Source organism: Leopardus geoffroyi, chromosome D3, assembly GCF_018350155.1.
Source record: "Leopardus geoffroyi isolate Oge1 chromosome D3, O.geoffroyi_Oge1_pat1.0, whole genome shotgun sequence".
Lineage (NCBI taxonomy): Eukaryota > Metazoa > Chordata > Mammalia > Carnivora > Felidae > Leopardus > Leopardus geoffroyi.
The window spans coordinates 21,232,906-21,260,118 of record NC_059339.1 but is presented as its reverse complement, the minus strand read 5'-3'; the positions used below and the strand labels follow the sequence as shown (position 1 = coordinate 21,260,118).

Genomic DNA, 27,213 nt, shown 5'->3' with positions numbered 1-27,213 from the left:
GGTCTATGTGGTATAAACTCAGGAAGGACGATTAAAAAATTCCCAACAAATGACAAAATAATTGAAGGAGACAGCCTTTATTTTTCTTCTTGCAAGGCTGTAGATAAAAACAACTATAAAATTATTTATAGACGCAAATCTAGAGGAATGATAGAATCATTTCCAAAAAGATCTCAAGAGGCAGGGATGTTGACTCAAATGTAATAAGCTAAAGTTTAATAGAGGTAATATGTCAAGTTCTGTATATTTGGGTCCCCCAAAACCAATTATAAAGAGTATTAAAGAAACTGAGGATCTTTAGTGTGGAGAAGAGAGAGTTCAAGAAGACACGAGTTATCTTTGAATACATGAAAGATGGTAAAGTGGATGAAAAATAAGACCTCTCTGGTTGGGTAGCATAAGGACTGTGTCTAAGGCCACAAAGAGGCAGATAACAGCCTGGTTAGGACTGCCCAAGAGGGAGCAGACTCCCTGTGGGGTAGTAGATCTCCTAATGCTAGAGAGTTTGGGCAGATAGAATGTAGAAGGGATTCTACCAATGGATGATAGGCCTAGGTGACCTCTAAGGTTACTTTTACTTCTAAGACTGTACTCTCTATGATGGGCTTTCAGCATGACCTGGCCTTCCAACCTAGCAGGGACAACTTTATGCTCTCCTTGGTATGGAAGTAGTAATAGAGATTATAGCCAACCATGCTTGCCATGATTGGGAAAAATTTAAGAACAATCTCTTATTCTGATTTGGGCAAGTGTAGTATTATCCCCATTTAACATATTAGGAGATGAGGCCTAGAGGTTGGCATAACTTGCTTGGGGTCAGAGTTGGAAACACACCCTTGTCTTTTTTTTTTGATGACAGTTTTACTGAATTATAATTCACATACCACATAATTAACCACTTAAGGTATACAATTCAGTGGTTTTTTTAGTATATTCACAGAGTTGTACAACCATCACCACAATTACAGATAATTTTTATCATCTCCAAAAGAAATCCTGTATCTATTAGCAATCATCCCATATTTCACCCCAAACTCCTTAGCCCTAGGCAATCACTGGTATACTCCCTGTCTCTATGAATTTGCTTACTCTGAGCATTTCATATAAGTGGGATTATACAATAGTTGTCCTTTTTGTCTTGCTTCTGTCACTTAGCATAATGTTTTCAAGGTTCATCCATGTCATAGCATGTGTAAATACTTCATTCCTTTTTATTGATACATAATATTCCATTGCATGGACATATCACATTTTGTTTATCCATTTATCAGTTGATGGACATTGTATTGTTCTACTTGGCTATTATAAATAATACCACTATGAACATTCATGTTCAAGTTTTTATGTGGATATATGTTTTTATTTCTTTTGGGCAGACACCTAGGAGTGAAATTAATGAGTCATATGGTAACTGCATGTTTATTTTGAGAAACTGCAAGATTATTTGCACAGTGGCTATGCCCTTTTACCTTACTGCCAACAATGTATGAGGCTCCTATTTCTTCACATCTCCACCCACACTTGTTATTATCTGTCCTTTTTAAAAATTATTATTACAGCCACCCTAGTGGATACAGAGTAGTATCTTATTGTGGTTTTGATTTGAACTTCCCTGATGTTGAGCATCTTTTCATGTGATTATTAGCTACTTGTTTATCTTCTTTGGAGAAATTTCTTTCTTTCTTTTTTTAAAATATAATTTATTGTCAAATTGGCTAACATACAGTGTATACAGTGTGCTCTTGGTTTGGGGGGTAGATTTCCATGATTCATCGCTTACATACAACACCCAGTGTTCATCCCAACAACTGCCCTCCTCAATGCCCATCACCCATTTCCCCCCTCTTTCCCACCCCCCTCCCCATCAACCCTCTGTTTGTTCTCTGTATTTAGGAGCCTCTTATGGTTTGCCTCCCTCTCTGTTTGAAACTATTTTTTCCCCTTCCCTTCTCCCATGGTCTTCTGTTAAGTTTCTCAAGTTCCACATATGAGTGAAAACATATGATATCTGTCTTTCTCTGACTGACTTATTTCACTTTGCATAATACCCTTCAGTTCCATCCACATTGCTGCAAATGGCCAGATTTCATTCTTTCTTGTTGCCAAGTAGTATTCCATTGTATATATAAACCACATCTTCTTTATCCATTCAGCAGTTGGTGGACATTTAGGCTCTTCCCATAATTTGGCTATTGTTGAAAGTGCTGTTATAAACATTGGGGTACATGTGTCCCTATGAATCAGCACTCCTGTATCCTTTGGATAAATTCCTAGTAGTGCTATTGCTGGTCATAAGATAGTTCTATTTTTAATTTTTTGAGAAACTCTTTGGAGAAATTTCTATTCAAGTCCTTTGCCCATTTTTAATTGGATTTTTTGTCTTTTTGTTATTCAGTTATACATTTTATGCATATATTCTGCATACTAGACCCTTATTAGATATATGAATTGCAATATTTCCTTCTACTCTACGTGCTTTTCACTTTCTCAAAAACCTCATTTTTGGAATCCTAGTTTGAATCTTTCTGCCATGCCATGAATTTTTTGAGTAAAAGACCTTATAAAAGTCCTCTTAGATGGAAACACACACACATACCATCATCATCATCACCATTAACCACTATCATCATCATTCATTTGCAAACTATTTACCTCATATATATTTTGCCCCTATCTCTTTGTTGATTGCTTTGGGCTAACAATATAATTTAAAGCCATTGTCCATTCCTTAAAATGTCTAGCCTTTCTGGAGAGATAAATCAAAGAATATGGCATGGTTTCAGAAGGCAAACAAATCTTGAGTCCTCACAATTTCCAAGTACAAAAGAGCTGAGGTACTGTGTGTACCACTCAGAACCTCCTTCTCTTCCAGGACTGCGAGGCCTGATGCTGTCAGTCATGTTGGCTTCTCTCATGAGCTCCCTAACTTCCATCTTCAATAGTGCCAGCACCCTCTTTACCATGGACATCTACACCAAGATCCGAAAACGAGCATCTGAAAAAGAACTCATGATTGCAGGAAGGTAAGTGCAGCTTCTTCTTGTCACCCACTGTGAAAGCTTAAATGTACCCGCCCCCCGCCTCCCATGCTAGGGAAGATTGGTAGATATCTGGGTAGAATGAGAATAACCTCTGTAGCTAGTTATATTTGCATGCCAGTGGGATTTAATTTTAAATTGAAGATCATCAAACAATGCCTGTTTGGAGTAAGATGTGGCATCAGAAATCATCTAGTCTAACCCTCAGTTTATCAACAAAAAAACGAGGCTCATCTTGCCTAAATCCAGGCAGTCTGGACAGTGGCAGAGCCAGGATTGGAACTCAGACCAACTGAGTCCTTGTCCAAGGCTCATTATCCGTTCCCATGTGACCCCCCTCAGTCCTACACTATAGCTTTTCATATGGGCCATCTCTGAGGCCCAGATGCCTCTGATGCCTTGACCCTTTGCTGCAACATTTTGCTAGACCATTATGAAGGTCAAGTGATAGTATTCTTGAGAACATGCTCTGTAAAGTCTAAAGCACAATACTATGTGTACATTTGTTATTGCCAAATGGGATAATGGACACAATAGGATACTGAAAGCCAGAAGAGTTGGTACATGGGTCGGAGGTGCTCATAATTCATAGAGTGGATGCTCTGGATAGAGTACTAACCAAAGCTCTGCAATGCCTCTTTGTGGGGCTATGGCAGGTCAACTTCTTCAGATCAGGAGGATCAAGTCTGTGTGATATCAGTCAAGGGAAAGTTTCACAGTGAGTGCAGAAGGGGTATGGGCTGCCACCTCATAGGTCTCATCAGTAAGATTAGGGCAAAGGAAGGAAAGGGAAAATGACAGGCCACTCTCAGGTGATGAAATACCTGGCACCCAGGGGAGATCTGACCAGGCTAGAGTCTACTACTTTGCTTCACAGAAGGCAGCACCATCACCCTGAATGGTTTTTCCCTTAGAAACGACTTCATAACTTTTTTCCTGTTACCTATAAGGCTCAAGATGAACAAGGAAAGAGAACCTTTTTTTTTGTTTTGTTTTGGGTTTGCTCAGGGCTGGCCTGCTTGGCTCTGAGATTGTTGGAGCTCACATTTTTGTGTATTCTATGACTGCTGCCCTGGGACTTATCCTTGCCCTAGACAGGCTTACAGGAAACAATCCCAAACTTTGCTATGGGGACTATAAGAGCAATCAAGAGCTCAGAGAAGGGAGAGGTAAGCATGGCATGCAGTACTTGAGGAAATCTCCTGGAGGAGGGAGACCTGAACTAAGTTCAAAATGGTGGGTAGTGGGTAAATGGGGGGCAGTGGAAGGACATTCCAGAGGGAGAAATATATGAGTGAAAACACTGCTTTACGAAGGTTAGTTTAAGACTCTTGCCTTAAATTCATGTAAGTAAGGGAAGGGAATCATAGCCCTCTTTCTAATTAAATCAAGAGCACAAGTAAGAGGAGCTTTTAAGGGAATCCTCTAATCTCTTCAAGACTTGAAGTGAAACTCAAGGAGAGGAGAATCGGAAATACTTGGTAGTGTCCATTCCTTTATAAACTCTTTTTGGCTTGTGGTTTTCACTTTATTACAAAGAAGAGGAGGAAAAGGAGAAGGAGGAGAAGAAGAAAATAAAAATTATAGTCTTTACTATTTATTGAGTGGTTACTGTTTGCTAGGTGTTTTACTATAGTTGATCCTTATTCCAAAATAGCAAGGTCAGTCATATTATTCCAAATTCACAAATGGAGAAATTGAGACTCAGAGAGGTTAAGCAAGGTGTCCTTTGTTGCAGAGAGAAAAACATGTGAATCCAGGATTGTCTGGCTCCAAAATCCATACATTTATTCCTATACACTACTACTTGTCGAAGTGGGATTCTTTTATGTCAGTGACTGGTTTAGGTTACTATTGAAAGTCAAGTGCATTTCAGTTATTCATAGGCACAGATGACTTTCCCAAGGAGGCAGCATACAGAGGAAAAAAGCCTCAAGAATGAATTTGCTAATTATTTTTCCTTGCCACGGTCATGTTACACACACACACACACACACACACACACACACACACACACCATGTATATATGATATATAATAAATGAAATTACATATACACATATATAAATATATACATTTATCTATCTATCTATCTCCCTATATATCTGTGTATACACACACACACACACACCTGATACATAGAGATATATATTTATTCACACAGAGCCATTTATTGACATTCTGTTGTGGGGGCTTTGATTTCAGGTTGTTCATCTTGGTGCTGACTGGCATCAGCATTGCCTGGGTGCCCATTGTGCAGTCAGCGCAAAGTGGGCAGCTCTTTGATTACATCCAGTCCATTACCAGTTACTTGGGACCGCCCATTGCAGCTGTCTTCCTGCTTGCTATTTTCTGCAAGAGAGTCAATGAACAGGTAGGTATCATTTATGTATGCCCCGAAAAACCACTCTGACACAGAAATTCCCACCCAGATCGATATATTCTCTGTGAGAGGGATTCTGTTTCCCACAGATCTCAAGCAGGAAGATGTGCTGCTGAGGGTTTGTACGGGAAAGGCTTCAGGGACTCTCCTAGGTTCACATTCTTTTGGACTCCCACTCCTCCTTGCTGCAGCTTCCAAACTCATTCCCAACTAATGATGTACATTTTCCATGTAATCTTAGTGATTTTGACCTGACAACATGATACTCCCTAGGAAGTTTGTAGCCCCTGGGTAAGCAGCTCAGGAGCAAGTCTTAACATAGGCTACCTTCAGTGGTTCTTCAGTGAGCTTGGCTTTCCAGCTGGTAATTCTCAGGGCCCAGTGAAGGATGAAGTCCGGTGCTCAAGCAGTTTATATGCAAAATAGCATAAGGTAGATAGTAATTGAGGGATAAAATATGGCATAGAACATAAGAAAGGATTCTCAGGCTATATCAACATGAACTGAAACTGAGAGGGAAGAGAGGGCATTCAAAGCAGAGAGAACAGCACCTTCCTGAGACCCAGAGGTGGAAGTGCAAAGGTAAGGGTGAGGGTCAGGGGCTTGAAAGGAATCTCACCTGGCTTGAGAGAAAGTTTGTGTGTATGGATAATGGAAAACATGCTAGAAAGACAGATTAGAGTTAAATTAGGAATGGCTCCTTTGAGGACCCAAATAAATTCACAAATGAAAGAGGAGAGATCACAACCAACACCATAGAAATACAAGCAGTTATAAGAGAATATTATGAAAAATTATATGCCAGCAAACTGGGCAATCTGGAAAAAATGGACAAATTCCTAGAAACATACAAACTACCAAAACTGAAACAGGAAGAAATAGAAAATTGAACAGACCCATAACCAGCAAAGAAATGAATCAGTAATTAAAAGTCTCCAAAAAACAAAAGTCCAGGGTCAGATGGCTTCCTAAGGGAATTTGACCAGACATTTAAGGAAGAGTTAATACCTATTCTTCTCAAACTGTTCCAAAAAAAATAGAAATGGAAGGAAAACCTCCAGACTTATTCTATGAGGCCAACATCACCTTGATTCCAAAGCCAGGCAAAGTCCCACTAAAATGGAAAATTATAGGCCAATATCCCTGATGAACATGGATGCAAAAATTCTTAACAGGATACTAGCAAATCGAATCCAAAAGTACATTATTCACCATGATCAAGTGGGATTTATTCTTGGGCTGCAGGGGTGGTTCAATATTTGCAAATCAGTCAACATGATATACCACATTAATAAAACAAAGGGTAAGAACCACATGATCCTCTCAATAGATGCAGAAAAGGATTTGACAAAAATTAAAATTATTGATAAAACCCTCAACAAAGTAGGGATAGATGGAACATACCTCAACATCATTAGGGCCATATATGAAAGACCCACAGCTAATATAATCCTCAATGGGGGAAAACTGAGAGCTTTTCCTTTATGATCAGGAACCAGACAGGGATGCCCACTCTCACTATTACTATTTAACAGTGTTGGAAGTCCTAGATTCAGCAATCAGACAACAAAAAGAAATAAAATATATCCAAATTGGTAAGGAAGAAGTCAAACTTTCACTATTTGCAAATGACATGATACTCTATGTAGAAAATTGTAAAGACCCCACCAAAAAATTGCTAGAACTAATACATGAATTCAGAAAAATCACAAGATATAGCATCAATGTACAGAAATCTGTTGAATTTCTATACACCAATAATGAAGCAGCAGAAAATAGAAATCAATAAATCAATCCCACTTACAATTGCACCACAAACAGTAAGATACCTAGGAATAAACCTAACCAAAGAGGTAAAAGATCTGTACTCTGAAAACTATAGAACACTTATGAAAGAAATTGAAGAAGACACACACAAAAAAATGGGAAAAAATTCCATGCTCATGCACTGGAAGAACAAATGTTAAAATGTTTAAACTACCCAAATAAATCTACATATTCAATACAATACCTATCAAAATGCCACCAGCATTTTTCACAGAGCTAGAACAAACAATCCCAAAATTTGTCTGGAACCACAATAGCCAAAGTAATGTTGAAAAAGAAGATCAATGCTGGAGGTGTCACAATTCTGGACTTCAAGCTATATTACAGATCTGTAGTCATCAAGACAGTATGGTACTGGCACAAAAACAGACACACAGATCAATGGAACAAAACAGAAAACCCATAAATGGACCCACAACTCTATGGTAAACTAATCTCTGAAAAGCAGGAAAGAATGTGCAATGGGAAAAAGACAGTCCTTTCAACAAATGGTTTTGGGAAAACTGGACAGCAACATGGAGAATGAACATGGACCACTTTCTTGCACCATACACAAAAATAAATTCAAAATGGATGAAAGACCTAAATGTGATACAGGAAACCATCAAAATCCTACAGGAGAAAAAAGCAGCAACCTCTTTGACCTCAGCTGCAGCAACTTCTTACTAGACATGTTGCCAGAGACAAGGGAAGTGAAAGCACAAATGAACTACTGGGACTTCATCAAGATAAAAAGCTTATGCACAAAACTGAAGGTAGCCTGTGGAATGGGAGAAGATATTTGCAAATGACATATCTGATAAAGAGTTAGTATCCAAAATCTATAAAGAACTTATCAGACTCAACACTCAAAAACCAAACAACCCAGTTAAGAAAAGGGGCAAAAGACATGAATAGTCACTTTTCCAAAGAAGACATCCAGATAGCTAACAGACACATGAAAAGATGCTCAACATCATACATCATCAGGAAATACAAATAAAAACCATGATGAGATTCTACTGCACACCTGTCAGAATGGCTAAAATTAACAACACAAGAAACAACAGTTGTTGGTGAGGATGTGGAGAAATGGGAACCTTCCTACACTGTTGATGGGAATTAAACTAGTTGCAAACACTCTAGAAAACAGTATGGAGGTTCCTCAAAAAGCCCAACATAGAAATTCCCTGTGACTCAGCAATTACATTACTAGGTATTTACCCAAAGGATACAAAAATACAGATATGAAGGAGTACATGTAACCAAATGTTTATAACAGCATTATCAACAATATCCAAACTATAAAAGGAGCAGAGCCCAGGTGTCCATTGACTGATGAATATATATATATATATATATATATATAGTATATATACACACACAATGAAATATTAGTTAGCTATAAAAAATAGTGAAATCTTGCCATTTGTAACAATGTGGATGGAGCTAGAGTGTATTATGCTAAATGAAATAAGTCAATCAGATAAAGACAAATACCATATGATTTCACTCATGTGGAATTTAGGAAACAAAACAGATGAACATATGGGAAGGAAAAAAGAGGGAAGCAAACCATAACAGATGCTTAATGATAGAGAACAAACTGAGGGTTGATGGAGGCAGGTGAGTGGGGATGGGCTAGGTGATGAGTATTAAGGAGGGCACTTGTTATGAGCACTGGGTGTTGTATGTAAGTGATGAATCACTGAATTCTATTCCTGAAACCAATATTATACTATATGTTAACTAACTAGAATTTAAGTAAAAATTTGGGGGGTGCCTGGGTGGCTCAGTTGGTTAAACATTCAATTCTTGGTTTCAGTTCAGGTCATGATCTCATAATTGGAGCCCTGTGTCAGGCTCTGTGCTGGACAGCATGGAGCCTGCTTGGGATTCGCTCTCTCTCTCTCTCTCTCTCTCTCTCTCTCTCTCTCTCCCCCCCCTTCCCTGTTCAAACACGCACACACACACACACACACACACACACTCTCTCTCTCTCTCTCTCTTTCTCTCTCTCTGTCTCTAAAAAAAAAAAAAAAAAAAGAAAAACCTTTAAATAAAAGTTTTTGGGGAAAAAAGGAATGGCTCCTTTGAAAGCCAGGCTAAAGAGTTTGGATTTTCAGTGGAGTGCTGTCACAGGTATTGAACCATGAAAAGGATGTCTTTGGATATGCCTTCTGACTGAAGTGTTGCTCAGCTCTCTCTGTATCAAACCACCTACATGTCTGAGGAAGGCTGGGTTGGAATGGGGTGTTGACTATGTAGCTTATTGTCTGAAGCAGTATAAATGATGATATATTTTTGGTTAGAGATAAATTCTTTCTCCCAATAGGACAGAAACAAATACCTCACTGGAGTGACCCAGATATGAAGTATAAAATTACCACATGTGCCTCTCTTCCTTCAACATTTGTCATTAGGAACATAGTCCAGATTTGCTGGTATCACAAAACTGCATGCACGGATAAACACCCTTGAAAAATAAGAAAAAAACCTGCAAGTTATGACAGGTTAGAAAAATGGGTACAATCTTAGGATATATTTCAATAGATATTGGCAGAAGCTGAGAGATTTCTAAAATGTAAGTTAGTAAAGTATGGCTAAAAGCCCAGGTGGGTATTGCCATGAACCAAAAACAGATTCAATTCAACAAAGGACTGGGGCATTCAAAAAATAAGGCTAAGAATTGGGATACAGTGTAATGGTTCTCAACTGGGGGTGATTTTGCCCTTTCCCCAGGGGATATTTGGCGATGTCTGGCAACAGTTTTGATTGCTATGATTTGGGTGGGTTGCTATGATTTGGGTTGCTGTCTAGTGAGTGGAGGCCAGGGATGCCGCTAAACTTTCTACAGTGCACAAGACAGCTTCTCCCATGCTCACCTCCCACCCCCAAAAGAATTTTCAAGCCCAAATGTCACAGTGCTGAGGGTGAAAAACCCTTGCCTAGAGTCTCTGGAGAGTAACATGTAGAGACTGCAAAGTGATTCTCAGGACAGGTCAGAGATTGTGTTTGATGAGGGTGACTCTAAATCTTGAGGAAAATGTCAAAGATTTCCCAGATTTTTCAAGGGCCTCTTGCAAATAAGACTAAAAGAACAGGAACAGGCTAATTGCCAAGAGAGAAGGAAAGCTCTAGAGTAGATTTTATCAATATTATTTATACAAACTAAAGTAAAAACATATTTTTTTGAATGAATAAGTGTATGGGGGGTTAATGGGGAATGTCTTTTTCTTTTTCCTTATTATCTATCTATCTATCTATCTATCTATCTATCTATCTATCTATCAGATACTTCCAGATGCCAGACATAGAAATAGGCACTAGCAACACAAAGGGAATAAGTTCTGTTTCCTTCTCTGGGCAACTTCCCAGTTCAGATGGGGAGAAAGAGAAGTAAGTGAATGAATGATTCCATAGCAGTGGGATCAGTGTTGGCATGGAGGTGTGCCTACAGTGCAGTCACAGCAAGGAGAATGGGCCTGCCCAATTCTGTCTTGGGAGGGCGAGAGGGGACATTTAAGTGAGAACAAGGTTACTAGGAAGGGAAGAGGCTGTGCTTTCCCAGATATAATGACCTATGCAAAGACCCAGGACATAAATACTCATGACATGATAATGCAGAACATCTGGGATATAAAGTGCAGGGGTACCTGTGGCTAGCAGAGTTCAAGAATCAACATTTGACATGAAGGCTCTTTCTTCCCACCCTTCTATGAATTCACTCTACTTTGTCACTGCTCCTTTTAAAATGTGGGTCTCTAGATTCAGACCTGGTTCTCTAGGTGAGGACTGACCAAAAAAAAAAGGGGAAGTGGGTAGAGGGAAGGAAGGAAGGTAAGAGAGAAGGAAGGAAGGAAGGCTGGAAAGGGTTAAAAAAAACCCTGAGAAATTGTCCCCCAATAATTCTAGTCTCTTAAAGTTTTCCATATTTCTAATATGAAAACCCAAAGCTTAATGTAAAAACACATAGTATAGTTTTATGTTCTCAAATTAAAAACAGTGACTTTGGATCTTAAAAGAGGTTAATGAAGAAAGTAGTATTTATATCTTGATGGAAACATTCCTTTCTCTTCCATCTCCAAAAGACCCAATTTTTTTTTTCAGTGTATTCAAGGAATACATATTACTTCACAAGTAATTACGTTGCATCTGAACATGGCTAAATCTGGAAGCTGATGGTGGTAGTAGCTACAGGGAGAGAGATTCAAATTACTTTTAAAATTAAAGGGAATTTTTGGAATTAAATCTTTGGATTGACATTCAACACCAGTTATTAGACACTGTACCCATTATATTATGAATCCTCATCTTAAGACCCAGGTAAAATCACATCACTGAAACATGATAAACACACCTGCTGAAGGCTTAGGCCTGACATCACACTCCTAGCCATATTCTGAACTCCAGTGTTCTGGCTTCAGATGGCCTGAAGATATCATTTGTTTCATTTTTGTTCCTTTGCCTCTGTCCCCCTAGGAACGCCCAGCTGTTTTGTGTGTTCGGTATTGGTTAACCCAGGGTTTTCTTTCACAGGGAGCCTTTTGGGGACTGATCATAGGATTTCTGATTGGGGTGTCCCGTATGGTGGCTGAATTTTCCTATGGAACTGGGAGCTGCATGAAGCCCAGCAACTGTCCCAAAATTATCTGTGGTGTGCACTACCTGTATTTTGCCATCATCCTTTTTGTCATTTCTATCATCATCATTGTGGTTGTGTCTCTCTTCACCAAGCCCATTCCAGATGTGCATGTGAGTATCCATTTTGGGGAGGTGTCCTGCCCTTGTTTCATGTTCATGCTGCAACACCCACCTTGGTTGCCCTTTGCTCAATTAGACATTTGCACTCATATGACTAAAATAGCCCATGCTTGCAATTTGTTTTACGTAGAAAGACACAGAACAGAAAACATGGTGTGCCAGCAAAGCAGTATCAAGCATGTGTCTTTGGCAGAAGTTTTCATAGTAGTTCAAATTTCAGTTGAAAGGGTATTCTCTGGGTCCTTCACCCTGAGTGACAGCACAACACAAGGTCATGAGATCACATGGGTGAGCACAGGGGCTACCCTGGCTGAGATGCTCATATCTCAAATAGGAACTTAGATTTTTTCTAATAGTCCCATGGCATGACTTCCAGGGGTCCCAGCAAGGGATATACTTAGTTACAAAAATCACCACACTCAGGGAAATTTGAAGTATGATATTCCCTTAATTTTTATCCAATTAAGCTTCCAAACAATTACCCGTATAGTTTGAGAAATTTCAAACAATATCAAAGTCCAATTGATTCAAGACTCCAAAAATAGTAAATACTCTCCTTTAACTCTAGATGTCACCCTTGGTTTAAGATTTATTCACAGCCCTCCCAATGCAGATGAAGATTTCCCATTATGGGTCATTTTTACCATAAGCAATATAGTCTGGTAGCTCATTACAGCTGACATTTTACCTTTTTAAGGTTTATTAGGAACAGAGCTAGAGAGTTAGCCAAGGTCATTTTTGCCCATAGAGAAAGAGAAAGTGACTTTTTAGTCACAGGGACTTATGGAATCCCTAAGAGACCTTCAACCTCATTATGAATTTTTCAAAGCTGTGACCAATCTTGATGTAAAACAAAGACTGCTTTTATAGCAGAAGAACCGCCATTATGTTTTTTTGCTGAATCTGTCAACTGGTTTTCTTTGTGTTGTTTTTAATGCTTCCTGATGTCTCAGTGTTTGCAAGTATTGCAGCCCCAAGCACATTTAGCTCCATGATTCCTCTTGAAGTAGAGAAAGGAAGGTAGTCACCAAAAGAGGTCATGGGTAGAATGAACACATTAAATTGATTTTCAGACTTCTACAAGTTTCTGGTTTCATGTCCATAGAAGCTGTGTCTCCAGCTCTATTCTATTCTAATATGGCTCATAATTCTACAGATTATGTCCTTATAAGGTAACAAACACATAGTATAAAACTCTACTCTTATACTGTTGGTCTAGACAAATAAGTGTAAAGGAACAAATTTGGTTATCATGTGTGAGAAGAGTTCATTCATTCAACAAAAATTTCTTTATTCAAGGCAGTCTCTTAGTCTCTGAATATAATATCACACAATGTGAATTCATGTGTATAATTCACATTGAAGTATCCATATTTAGAAATAATGTTGTAGATGGAACTGTTAATCTATGTTTTTGTTGGTACTGGGAGACTACAATACCCCTTTTTTTGTTGTTGTTTTCATTTTTTATTGAGTTTCATTGAGCAAACACTGGCAAAGTGAATGTCTCACTGGGAGTGCCTCCAATGCCCACTGTATTCTAGAGCAATGGCTAGCTATCCACTGACACCTTTCAGGAAGTGATGTACCTTTTCCTTTCTTGAGCACATATCTTTGTTCTCCAACTTCTTGATCCAAGACACTATTTGGATATTTCTGATAACCTGTTTTGCTTTCTCCATAGCTCTATCGTCTGTGTTGGAGCCTGCGCAACAGCAAAGAGGAACGTATTGACTTGGATGCAGGAGAGGAGGACATCCAAGAAACCCCAGAGGAGACCATTGAAATAGGTGATTTGTGATTCAGAACCTAGTTCCAAGCCCTAAAAAGTTAGGGCTCCAATAGCAAGGCCACTGTACTGAAGCATTTATGAAATGTCTTCATCAAAGCTCAGATCTCTCTTCTGGAAGGGAGTAGGGAGTGAGGTGGGGAATGAGATGGAATGGATGGGAAATTCACTCTGAGGCCTGGTCAAGGGGAAGAGAGTGGTGCAGAACAATCCTAGCCTCATTATGTCTCATAGTTCACAGTGTGAACTATGTAAGTATGAGTTGGGTATTTGCCACCCTGACTTGATTTGGGGCATGGCCAAGGACAAGGGAAGAATCAGAGCTTGTGAACTGAAAGCATTTGGAACCTAAGCTATGGTTAGTTCTAGTGACATCAGGAAGATGGGTGAGAGGCTCTTGGGGTCTTATGTCTCATCAGCTTACCACATCAGATTTAGAAAATCAAATTTCCCTGAAGTCCAGTAAGATAATGCATAGTCAGTGTTTAGAGACTTATCCTGATCATGGGGAAATGCTTTCCTCAGCTTATATATTGGAGCTTTTTCTCCCTACTTGGGAGTGGTGCACACATTTAGGATGGTTGTGGAGATGTATGTTATGTAGAGGTGTGGGAGTGCAAGATCATATGTGCTTTATCTGGTGCTGGACTGGAAGTCACATCACTCCATCTGAAGGGGAGCACAGATGCAGCAGAATAAGTTCTGAATATGGCCATCAGAAATATATAACCCTAGCTCTGGAAAGGGCTCTAGATATCATTTGGTCTTATGGCCTTATTTTATGGACATGTGAATTGAGAGTCAGGAAGGAAGTGGCTTTGCCTATTATCCCAGCTCTGATACAATCTTCTCTTGGTCTCTCAAGACCTTTTAGTTTTGAAACCTGTGATTCTGCATGTACTGGAAAGAATCTAGAGCCACAAGCAGTTGACCATGTTGTTGAAAAAGGTAGACATTTTCTGCTTCCTTGGAGGAGGGAGACATGGACATGCTACCTGCTTCTCCCACTTCCAAAAATGTCTCCACACTGAGTGAGAATATCATAGATTTAAAAGGGACATGGATGAGAAGTCTTTTGCATGTTTTAATGTAGAAGAAGAGGTTAGTTATGTACCAGAGGGCAAATTTAAGGCTGATTAGTGGAATCTTATTTTATTTTTATTTTTATTTTTTATATGATTATCCAGTTGCCCTAGCACCATTTTATTTTTATTTTTTATTTTAATCCCAGTGTGGTTAGCATACAGTGTTACATTAGTTTCATGTGTATAATATAGTGATTTAACAATTCTGTACTTTATTCAGTGCTCCTTAAGGTAAGTGTGCTCTTAATCCCCTTCACCTAATTTATTATCACCACACCTCTCCTCTGGTAACCATCAGTGTATTCTATATAGTTAAGAGTCTTTTTTTGTCTGTTTGTTTTGTTGCTTAAATTCCACATATGAGTGAAATCATACGGTATTTGTCTTTCTCTGACTGACTTATTCACTTAGAAGTACCTCTAGGTCCATCCCTGTTGTTGCAAATGGCAAGATTTCATTCTTTTTTATGGCTAAGTAATATTCTATTGTATCTATATACCACATCTTCTTTATCCATTCATCTATTGATGGACACTTGGGCTACTTCAATAAATTGGCTATTGTAAGTAATGCTGCAATAAACATAAGGGTCATATATCTTTATGAATTAGTGTTTTCTTTCTTAAAATTTTTAAATGTTTATTTATTTTTGAGAGATAGAGACAGAGTGTGTGCAGGGGAGGGGCAGAGAAAGAGGGAGACACAGAATCCAAAGCAGGCTCCAGGCTCTGAGATGTCAGCACAGAGCCTAATGTGAGGCCTGAGCCCATGACACATGAGATCATGACATGAGCTGAAGTCGGATGCCTAGCTGACTGAGCTACCCAGGTACCTCTATGAATTAGTGTTTTCATATTTTGGGGTAGATACCCAGTAGTGTGATTACTGTATCATATGGTAATTTGATTTTTAATTTTTTGAGGAGCCTCTGTACTGTTTTTTACAGTGGCTGCACCAGTTTGCATTCCCACCAACAGTGCACAAGAGTTCCTTTTTTTCCACATCCTCACCAATGCTATTTGTTTCTCGTGTTTTTGATTTTAGCCACTGTTACAAGTGTTAAGTAGTCATTGTAGTTTTGATATGCATTTCCCTGACGACGAATGATATTGAACATCTTCTCATGTCTGTTGGCCATCTGGATGTCTTCTTTGGAGAAATGTCTGTTCATGTCTTCTGTCTGTTTTTAAACTGGATTATTTGGGTTTTTTTTTTGTGTTCAGTTGTATAAATTTTTAATATATTCTGGATACTAACCCTTTATCAGATATGTCATTTGCAAATATCTTCTCCCATTCCATAGGTTGCCTTTTAGTTTCATTGATTGTTTCCTTTGCTGTGCAGAAGTTTTTATTTTGATGGAGTCCCAATAGTTTATTTTTGCTTTTGTTTTCCTTGTCTCAGGAGACGTAATCTAGAAAAATATTGGTATGGCTGATGTCAGAGAAATGACTGCCTGTACTTTCCTAGGATTTTTATAGTTTCAGGTCTCACAGTTAGGTCCTTAATCCGTTTTGAGTTTATTTTTGTGTATGGTGTAAGAAAGTAATCTAGTTTCATTCTTTTGCTCAGTTTTCCCAACACCATTTTTTGAAGAGACTCTTTCCCATTGCATATTCTTGTATTTTTGTGTCAATACCATGTTTTGATTATGACAGCTTTGTAGTATATCTTAAAATATGGGGTTGTGATGCCTTCAGTTTTATTCTTTTTCAAAATTGCTTTGGCTATTTGAGGTCTTTTGTGGTTCCATACAAATTTTAAGATTATTTTTTCTAGTTCTGTGAAACATGCTGTTGGTATTTTTGATAGGGATTGCATTAAATCTGTGGATTGCTTTAGGTAGTATGGATGAGTTTAGACTATCTTTACATTTCTTTGTGTTGTCTTCAATTTCTTTCATCAATGTTTTATAGTTTTCAGAGTACAGGTCTTTCACCTCCTTGGTTAGGTTTATTCCTAGGTATTTTATTACTTTTGGTGAAATTGAAATGTTTTCTTGATTTCTCTTTTTGCTACTTCATTATTAGTGTATAGAAATGCAATGGATTTCTGTATATTGATTTTACATCCCACAACTTTACTGAATTCATTTATCAGTTCTAGTAGTTTTTTGGTGGAGTCTTTTAGGGTTTTCTGTATATAGTACCATGTAATCTGTGAATAGTAAAAGTTTTACTTCTTTCTTACCAATTTGGATGCCTTTTTAATCTTTTCATGATCTAATTTCTGTGACTAGGACTTCCTGTACCATGTTGAATAAAAGTGGTGAGAGTGGACATCCTGTCTTGTTCCTGACCTTAGGGGGAAAGGTCTCAGTTTTTCCCCACTGAGTGTGATGTCCACTGTGGGGGTTTTTCATATATGGCTTTTATTCTGTTGAGGTATGTTCCCTCTAAACCTACTTTATTGAGGTTTTTTTGTTGTTGTTTTTTGTTTTTTTTTAATTCAAGAATGGATGCTGTACTTTGTCAAATGCTTTTTCTGTATCTATTGATATATTGAAATGATCATATGGTTTTTGTGTTTTCTCTTATTGATATGATGTATTATGTTGATTGATTTGTGAATAATGAACCACCCTTGCACCCCAGGAATAAATCCCACTTGATTGTGTTGAATGCTTTTTTTCATGTATTGTTGGATTTGGTTTGCTAATATTTTGTTGAGGATTTTTGCATCTATGTTCATCAGGGTTATTGCCCTGTAGTTCTCTTTTTTTTGTATTTTTTTAAATGTTTTTGGTGTCAGGATGAGTGGTCTCATAGAATGAGTTTGGAAGCTTTCCTTCCTCTTTTATATATTTGGGAATAGTTTGAGAAGAATAGGTATTAACTCTTTAAATGTTTGGTAGAATTCATCTGTCAAGAAATATGTTCCTCAACTTTTGTTTGTTGGCAGTTTTTTTCTTTTTTCTTTTTTTAAAATGTTATTCTTTCTTTTTAAATTTTACATCCAAATTAGTTAGCATATAGTGCAACAATGATTTCAGGAGTAGATTCCTTAGTGCCCCTTACCCATTTTGCCCACCCCCCCTCCCACAATCCCTCCAGTAACCTTCAGTTTGTTCTCCATATTTATGAGTCTCTTCTGTTTTGTCCCCCTCCCTGTTTTTACATTATTTTTGTTTCCCTTCCCTTATGTTCATCTGTTTTGTCTCTTAAAGTCCTCATATGAGTGAAGTCATATGATTTTTGTCTTTCTCTGACTAATTTCACTTAGCATAATACCCTCCAGTTCCATCCACCTAGTTGCAAATGGCAAGATTTCATTCTTTTTGATTGCCAACTAATACTCCATTGTATATATATGCCACATCTTCTTTATCCATTCATTCATCATTGGACATTTGGGCTCTTTCCATACTTTGGCCATTGTTGATAGTGCTTCTATAAACATGGGGGTGCATGTGTCCCTTCGAAACAGCACCCCTGTATCCCGTGGATAAATGCCTAGTAGTGCAATTGCTGGGTTGTAGGGTAGTTCTATTTTTAGTTTTTTGAGGAACCTCCATACTGTTTTCCAGAGTGGCCGCACCAGCTTGCATTCCCAGGGAGGTTTTTTTTTTTTTTTTATTACTAATTCAGTTTCATTACTGGTCATTGGTCTGTTCAAATTTTCTATTTCTCCTTGATTCAGTTTTGGAAATTTATATGTTTCTAGAAATTTATCCATTTCTTATAGGTTGTTCAATTTGCTGGCATAGATTTTTTCATAATATTCTTTTATAATTCTTTGTATTTCTGTGGTGTTGGTTGTTATTTTTCCTCTTTTATTTCTGATTTTCTTTACTTGAGTCTTCTCTCTAACTCTTTCCCTCTTTTTGATGAGTCTGGCTAAAGGCATATCAAGTTTGTTGGTCTTTTCAACAAACCTCACTTCAACAAACCTGGCTCCTGGTTTCATTGATCTGTTCCACTGTGTGTGTGTGTGTGTGTGTGTGTGTGTGTGTGTGTGTGTGTTTAGTATTTATTTTGTTTGTTTCTTCTCTAATCATTATTTTTCCTTCCTTCTGCTGGTTTTGGGTTTTGTTTGTTCTTTTTCTAGTTCCTTTAGGTGCATGGTTAGGTTGTTTATTTGAGATTTTTCTTGCTTCTTGAGGTAGGACTATATTGCTATATAATTCCATCTTAGAACAACTGTTGCTACATCACAAAGCTTTTGGACCATTGTATTTTTTGTTTGTTTGTTTGTTTGTCTCCATTTATTTTTTGATTTCCTCCTTGATTTCTTGGTTGACCCACTCATTGTTTAGTAGCATGTTATTTAACCTCCATGTATTTGTGTTTTATCTAGATTTTTTCTTATGGTTGATTTCCAGTTTCATAGCATTGTGTTTAAAAAGATGCAGAATATGACTTGGATCTTTTAGAATTTGTTGAGGCTTGTTTTGTGGCTTAATATGTGAATCTATTCTGTAGAATGTTCAATTGTACTTGAGGAGAATGTGTATTCTGCTGTTTTAGGATGAATGTTTTGAATATATCTGTTAGGTCCATTTGGTCTAATGTATCTTCAAAGCCACTGTTTATTTGTTGATTTTTCTGTTTAAGTGATCTATACATTGATGTAAATGGGGTGTTAAAGTCCTCTACTATTATTGTATTACTATCGATTACTTCCTTTATGTTTGTTATTAGCTGCTTTATGTATTTGGGTGTCTCCAAGTTGGGGGCATAAATATAACTCTTATATCTTCTTGTTTGTGCCCTTTATGATTATATAGTGTCCTTCTATGTCTCTTGTTACAAGTATTTATTTATTTATTTATTTATTTATTTATTTATTATCTATCTATGGTCTTTGGTTTAAAGTCAGTTTTGTCTGATTGCTACCCTGGCTTTCTTTTTACTTCCATTTGCATGATAAATCTTTTCCATCCCTTTACTTTTTTTTTCTTCAAATTTTTGTTAAATTCTGGTTAGTTAACATATAGTGTAGTATTGGTTTCAGGAGTAGAATTTAGTGATTCATCACTTACATATAACACCCTGTGCTCAGCCCAAGTGCCCTCCTTAAAACCCATCACCCATTTAGCTCATCCCCCCCATCCACTTCCCCAGCAACCTTCAGTTTGTTCTCTATAATTAAGACTCTATAATTAAGACTTTGCTTCCCTCTCTTTTTTCCCATTCCCTATGTTCATTTGTTTTGTTTCTTTTTTTTTTATTAAAAAAATTTTTTTTAACGTTTATTTATTTTTGAGACAGAGAGAGACAGAGCATGAACGGGGGAGGGGCAGAGAGAGAGGGAGACACAGAATCTGAAGCAGGCTCCAGGCTCTGAGCCATCAGCCCAGAGCCCGACGCAGGGCTTGAACTCACGGCCCGCAAGATTGTGACCTGAGTTGAAGTCGGACACTTAACTGACTGAGCCACCCAGGCGCCCCTGTTTTGTTTCTTAAATATCACATATGAGTGAAATCATATGGTATTTGTCTTTTTCTAATTTATTTCCATTATATTACTTAACTGGGTCGCTTATATATCTTTTTTTATCCATTCATCAGTCGCCCACTTCACTTTCAATCTGCATGTGTCTTTAGGTCTGAAATGAGTCTCTTGTAGGCAGTGTATAGATGGGTCTTGCTTTTTTTTGCGGGGGGGGGTCTTGCCTTTTAATCCATTATGTCACCCTATGTCTTTTTATTGGAACACTTAATCCATTTACATTCAGAGTAATTATTGATAAGAATGTACTTATTGCCATTTTGTTATTTATTTTATGGTTGTTTTTGTAGTTCTTCTGTTTCTTCTCTTGCTCTCTTCTTCCATGGTTTTCTTTAGTGATATATTTGGATTCCTTTCTCTTATTTTTTGCATATCTATTACTGGTTTTTCATTCACAGTTACCATTAGGTTTATAGATAATATCTTATGCATATAGCAGTCTATATTAAGTGATGGTCGCTTAAACTTGAACCCATTCCTTACTCCTCTCTCCTCTATGTTTTAGGTAAATGGTGTCATACTTTACATCCTTTTATTTTGTGACTCTCTTGACTAATATTCATAAATATATTTGTTTTTTACTGCTTTTGTGTTTCTTATTTTTCTTACTCCTACTTTCCTTTCCACTCAAGGAGTCCCCTTTAACAGCTTTAACCAGCTTGTAGGGCTGGTTTCATGGACATTAATTCCTTTAATTTTTGTCTGGGAAACTCTTTATCCCTCCTTATATTCTCAATGATGGCCTTGCTGAATAGAATAGTCTTGGCTGCAGGTTTGTTTGTTTGTTTGTTTGTTTGTTTTTCCTTTCAGCACTTTGAGTATATAATGCCACTCCCTTTTGGCCTGCAAAGTTTCTGCTGAAAATCAGCTGATAGTCTTATGCGGTTTCCCTTGTATGTAACCATTTTCTTTTCTTTTTCTTTCTGCTTTAAAAATTCTTTATCACTACTTTTTGCCATTTTATAATTTTGTAAAAGGCTTATTTATTTATTTGAGAGAGACAGAGACAGTGCCAGTGGGGGAGAGGCAGAAAGAGAGGGAGAGAGAGAATCCCAAGTGAGCTCTGTGCTGCCACTGCAGAGCCTGATGCAGGGCTTGAACTCATGAAACTTCAAGATCATGAACTGAACTGAAAACAAGAGTTGGACGCTTAACCTACTGAGCCACCCAGGTGCCACTTTTTTACCATTTTAAGTACTATGTGTCTTGATGTGGACCTCCTTGGGTTGATTTTTGGGGGCTTGCTGTGTCTCCTGGATCTAAATTTCTGTTTCCTTCCCCAGATTTGGGGACTCTCAGTTATTATTTCTTTGAATATTTTTTTCTTTTTTTAATATTGCATAAATATATTTATTATTTTTTAAAATATAATTTATTGTCAAATTGGCTTACATACAACATGCAGTGCTCATACCAACAAGTGCTGAATAAATTTTCTGCCCCATTTCCTTTCTTCCCCTTCTGGGATCCTTATAATGCAAATGTTATTATGCTTGAGAGTATTGCTGAGTTTCCTAAGTCTATTTTCATTTATAATTATTATTTTTCCTCTCTCCTGTTCAGTTTGATTGCTTTCCATTACACTGTCCTCCAGGTTGCTGATCTGTTCTTTTGCTTTCTCTAGTCTACTATTTATTCCATCCAGGGTACTTTTAACTTCAGTTATTGAGTTCTTCATTTCTGATTGGCTCTTTTTCATTTTTTCTGTCTCTTTGTTAAGGGTCTTACTGAGGTCCTCCACTTTTTTCTTAAGTCCAGTGAGTATCTTTATGACCATTACCTTAAATTCTCTATCAGGCATATTACTTGTCTCTTTTGCTTAGATCTCTTGCTGTTTTTTTTTTTTTTTTTTTTTTTTTTTGTCTTTTTTTGGGACATATTCCTCTGTCTCCTCATTTTGTCTCTCTGTCTCAAAATGTTTTAAATGTTTATTTATTTATTTTGAGTGAGGGAGAGAGAGAGAGAGACAGAGAGAACAAGTGGGGCAGAGAGAAGGAGAGACAGAATCCCAAGCAGGCTCTACATCATTAGTGCAGAGCCTAGTGCAGGGCCCGAACACAAGAACTGCAAGATCACGATCTGAGGTGAGATCAAGAGTCAGATGTTTAACCAAATGAGCCATGCAGGCACCCCTCTGTCTGTTTCTATGTGTTAGGAAAGTCAGCTATGTCTCCTGTTCTTGAAAGTATGAAGAAGAGGTCCTGTAGTGCCCTGCAGTGCAATGTCCCCTGTTCACCAGAATGGAACTCATCCAATTTTAACTCAAAGTGAGGAGGCCGTATAGTGCAGAGACATAGTGTGGGATTTGGATTCAATAAGAACTGGGGTTGAATTCTTACCTCTCTACTTACTCCTTGAGCAAGTGATTACATTTTTTCTAAAGCTTATATTCTTTATATAAAAGTATTCTAAATGATAGACTATACCTTATATCATTGTTGGAAACACTGAATGAGATAATGCTCCATTATAAGAATTGGCTATAGGTATCACCATCTTGATTTATGCTAAGGAAGAATTTTCTAACTGAATTGGTCTAGAAAGGGGTAAGCAGAAAGTGTGCATCTATCAAGAATTCCAGGGGCGCCTGGGTGGCGCAGTCGGTTAAGCGTCCGACTTCAGCCAGGTCACGATCTCGCGGTCCGTGAGTTCGAGCCCCGCGTCGGGCTCTGGGCTGATGGCTCAGAGCCTGGAGCCTGTTTCCGATTCTGTGTCTCCCTCTCTCTCTGCCCCTCCCCTGTTCATGCTCTGTCTCTCTCTGTCCCAAAAATAAATAAACATTGAAAAAAAAGTTAAAAAAAAAAAAAAAAGAATTCCATAGTGGAGACTCCCACACTGCCTAGAGAATTGGCTTAATGACTTCTAAGGTTCATGGCAACCTTGAATTCTGTTCTTTCTTGAAGAACTCGTGGTGAAAACACATGACCCTGACTTATTGTAATAAAATAAATTAAGATCTCTTGAGGGCTTTTATAGATAATATATGTCACTGTCACCATTCTCTGAGCAACAGCAGCATGAACCTATCTTGTCATCATCACCATTATTGTCATCATGACTGATAATATGATCATGACATATTTTAATTATGAATACCTTACTCTAGATTAATTTTAGCACCATATCATACTTTTAATAAGATAATAAAAATATAATTCTTCCAACTTTACAGATAAGGAAAATGAGATATAGAGATTTTCTCAAGGCTGCCCAACTTTTTATTGATCCAGATCACCATGAATTTCTTACTTGGGCTGGTCAGTGAGCCCAACTTTTGTTACTCCATCTCCATTCTCCTATTTTGGTGGAGTGAACCAAAGAATGGGTGCAAGGAGACTGGAATCTTTCTTATACACATGAGAGAAAAGAATAGAAGGAGACTATTACTTCTTGATATCAACTACACTCTGGGCATTCTCTTATAAAATCTTATAATGAAGGTGTTATTTATCCAATTTTACATGCACTTGAAGATAAGACAGGTGAATTAGCAAAACCATAAACCTGAGTTTTGGTTCCAGTTCTGACACATGTATGTGCTTAATCACTAAGGTTATTTGCAATTCTAAAAGTTTGTAACTCTTAAAAAATGAGAGAGTGGAGAGGAGTAGTCTCTGACCATCATGTTGAAAACACAGTGTACTTGATTTCATATCTAGTGAGCCATGGATCTGGGATTCTAATCCAGGTCTGTGTATCTTCAGTGTCACATACTGGCTCAGAGGAGAGAATCAGTTCCCTTGGTGGGCATCTGCTTTGAATGACAGGGCCAGTTGGGTGGTTTGATTCAGCAGTGTTTATATGCAAGAGCAGACATTAAGCCCTGGAAGTGTTGATTGTTGCTGCCCTGTATCAGGGAATATTCAGACCAATTATTACCACATGGCTGGATATGTTGTAAAACTTTGGAACTTTCAGGTGTAGCCAATATGCTCCTGAGTCATGCCAGTCTCACTGCTTTCCAGTGATGTGGTAAACAGATACGAGCTTATGTGTTTCAGAGGTGGGTTTTCCATGTTGTTCATATGTCATATTTCCAAGCCCATTGTTAACACTTTTTCTTGCAAAGTATTATTTCCTGCTTGATTATGACTTACCTAAATCAAAATTTATTCTAATTGTTTTAGAGATAAAACATAATTTATTTGATCATAAAGATGTAGAATTCATCTATTACCATCATCTTATAATTAATAAGTTCACTTAAACATTTGTACCATTTCCTTTCCTGCAAACAAGAAAATTGGGAAATGTCTGTAGAAAGGTAGATGTTCCATTTCATGACATCTCCCCTGAAACCTTTCCCTGTGCCTCCTGCTTCTATATCCAATCATCTCTCTCTCTCTCTCTCTCTCTCTCTTTTTATCTTTCCCCTGACACAGAAGTTCCTGAGGAGAAAAAAGGATGTTTCAGGCGAGCCTATGACCTGTTTTGTGGCCTGGACCAACAGAAGGGCCCCAAGATGACAAAGGAAGAGGAGGCGGCAATGAAGCTGAAGATGACAGACACTTCTGAGAAGCCTTTGTGGAGAACAATAGTTAATATCAATGGCATCATCCTGCTTGCCGTGGCTGTTTTCTGCCATGCATTTTTTGCCTGAGCCTTGCCTTCTGCTATAGGCCGTGTTTGGGAAGGCCAGACTTTTACTCTGCCTCCTTTAGTACCATTCTGTGGTATTAAAGTAAACCAGCCAGTTGTAAATTTTGCCCAAATGATAAATGTGTACAGGTGTAATTGCAGGTTAGCTGAAGAAAAATCATTACTTTGCTCTTAACTTATGTTATTTGAGGCCAGTGTGATATTGTCAGCTGTACATATTAGAGCTGCAGAAGGAAAGTCCAACTCAGTCATGTCCAGGAAAAGATGGACTAAGAAAGAGAAGCTCTGCAATGTCTGATGCAAATTTGTCTCAGGTAGATTCAGTGTGTCAATGTTGTGATCCTTGAATATTATTACTTTAAGAGCTGTGGTCTCCCTGGTTCATGCCACTTTCCCTATATGACCTTCCCCTCATTTTTTTTTCCTTTTTTTTCTCCTCATTTTTTTTTTAAGAGAAAAATTTGCCCTCTCACATCCCTGTCAAGTTTTTTCTTGGCACAAGGAAATCAATCTGATAAACTGATGAATGCATGGAAGCTGAAGCTGGGAGCTTGATCAAGTCCCTGCCCTTGGTGTTTTCTCTTTGAAGGGAAAGCTTAGGGATGGCAGGACTTACCCCAAAGGGAAAGACCCAGGAACTAGTCTCAGGCATGTGGGGAAAGTGGATAATCTTGAGTCAAGGGATTTTCTGGGTTTTTTTTTTTTTTTTTTTAAGATGTGCATTGTGAGTTCCTCATGTTTGAGATTTGACTTATTTTGTCATTTCCTGTATCTGGAATGTCTTAGGCACTCAGTAATGCTTATGGACTGAATGGATGATTTGGGAATTTATTTATAAATACTTGCTTTATTTTTATGTAAGCCTGGCCCTTGGTTAAACATTGTGTGTGTGTGTGTGTGTGTGTGTGTGTGTGTGTGTGGCTGCACAAAGTACACACTCTGATGACTTTCATCAATTGGAATGCATTTTCCAGAGGCCACTCTTCCTTATGGTGCAGATGTTGACATATGAGCTTAGAAGCTGATCTATGTCACAGAGCAATTATACCTTTTGGGACATCCGTCATCTCAAATAAGCCACACTCTCTTGAAACATGTAAACAATTAACCCAATATTCTCTTCCCCATGAGTAAATGTGACCACAGCCCTTCTTTTTTGGGGTGTCTTGGTTGGTGATCATCCACTGACCAAAGTTAGGGTAGGTGGTCTCTGTCCTGAGTGGTAGCACTCAACACTTTTAGCTGACAGGAGTGTATTTCTTGTTGAACCTGTTTCCTAGGGAGAAGTGTTTAAAATGTAATTTAAATATAATTAATTAAATTTAATTATTTTAGTCCCACCTGTGAAATCTCAATTATGTTGTAGTATGTACTCTTTGAAAGTTAAGAAAAATCATGATGTCAGTATTGCCTGATTTCAAACTAGCTTAGGAAAGAGCTGGGATCTGAGGTGCTGTGGAACTGAGGTGCTGTGGAACAGCTCCTACGTGTAAAAATGGTTCAACAGGCAAAGGGATATCTTGTTCTTGTGGAAGGAAGGGCACTATTTGATGCACCCTCATATTGCCTTTAAGTGAGGCAGAGAAGAGGGGAACATGGGGAATTTCACATGTCTGGCATTACCCAGCAGACTCAGTTTCATATGGAGTTTGTGGTATGATGATAAAGGGATATAAAGGGAGAGGATTGGGATGATAAAGGGAGAGGATTGAAAGCTAGTGGATGAAGTGGGCACAACGTATCTAGTTTGTCCTAGATTCAGTTTCTGGCATTGTCAATGATTCACTGTGTATATTGTGATAAATTATTTTGTCTTAACTGTGTATTTTTCTGTTTGAAAAATGGGGACCTTGGTGCTTATAGCATCTACCTACCTCCTCTGGGTGTGACTAGGTCACTTTGTAAAGGGGATGACAGATACATACATGAAAGATACCAAGCAGATGTTATATTAAACAACATTTGTCCCATAAATTAAAATGTATTACTTTGATAATAATACAAACATAAAAAAACTGTAACATCAGGTTTTCTGTTTTCTAGATATTCTAAAGAAATACTATGTGGAGAGCTTTAGTTGGCACAAGATGTGGATTAGGAAAAAGGAGCCAAGACAGTTGAAAATAGAATCTAGCAACTTGAATAAAAGGTAGCAAAGGAGATGATTTCAACTTCAAAACATCTAGTAAACATGAGGTAACTACTTTCAATACATAATGTCTTTTTAGGACAGACTAAATCATGTGGGTAACCAAGGGCCAGTAAGTGATAAATTGTACTAGAATAATTTCAGGAGTATA

The 27,213-nt window shown here is 37.9% G+C and overlaps 1 protein-coding gene across 1 annotated transcript in view; it reads left to right on the top strand.

Moving 5' to 3' along the window:
* SLC5A1 (solute carrier family 5 member 1) overlaps positions 1-26,934 on the top strand; it is a 72,572-nt gene extending 45,638 nt beyond the window's left edge. The window contains exons 11-15 of the mRNA XM_045457688.1: positions 2,873-3,023; positions 5,243-5,411; positions 11,766-11,981; positions 13,675-13,780; positions 24,697-26,934. Of these exons, the coding sequence (XP_045313644.1) occupies positions 2,873-3,023; positions 5,243-5,411; positions 11,766-11,981; positions 13,675-13,780; positions 24,697-24,914 (860 nt within the window). The 3' untranslated portion in view covers positions 24,915-26,934. The remainder of the gene's footprint in view (positions 1-2,872; positions 3,024-5,242; positions 5,412-11,765; positions 11,982-13,674; positions 13,781-24,696) is intronic.
* The last annotated feature ends 279 nt before the right edge of the window (positions 26,935-27,213 follow it).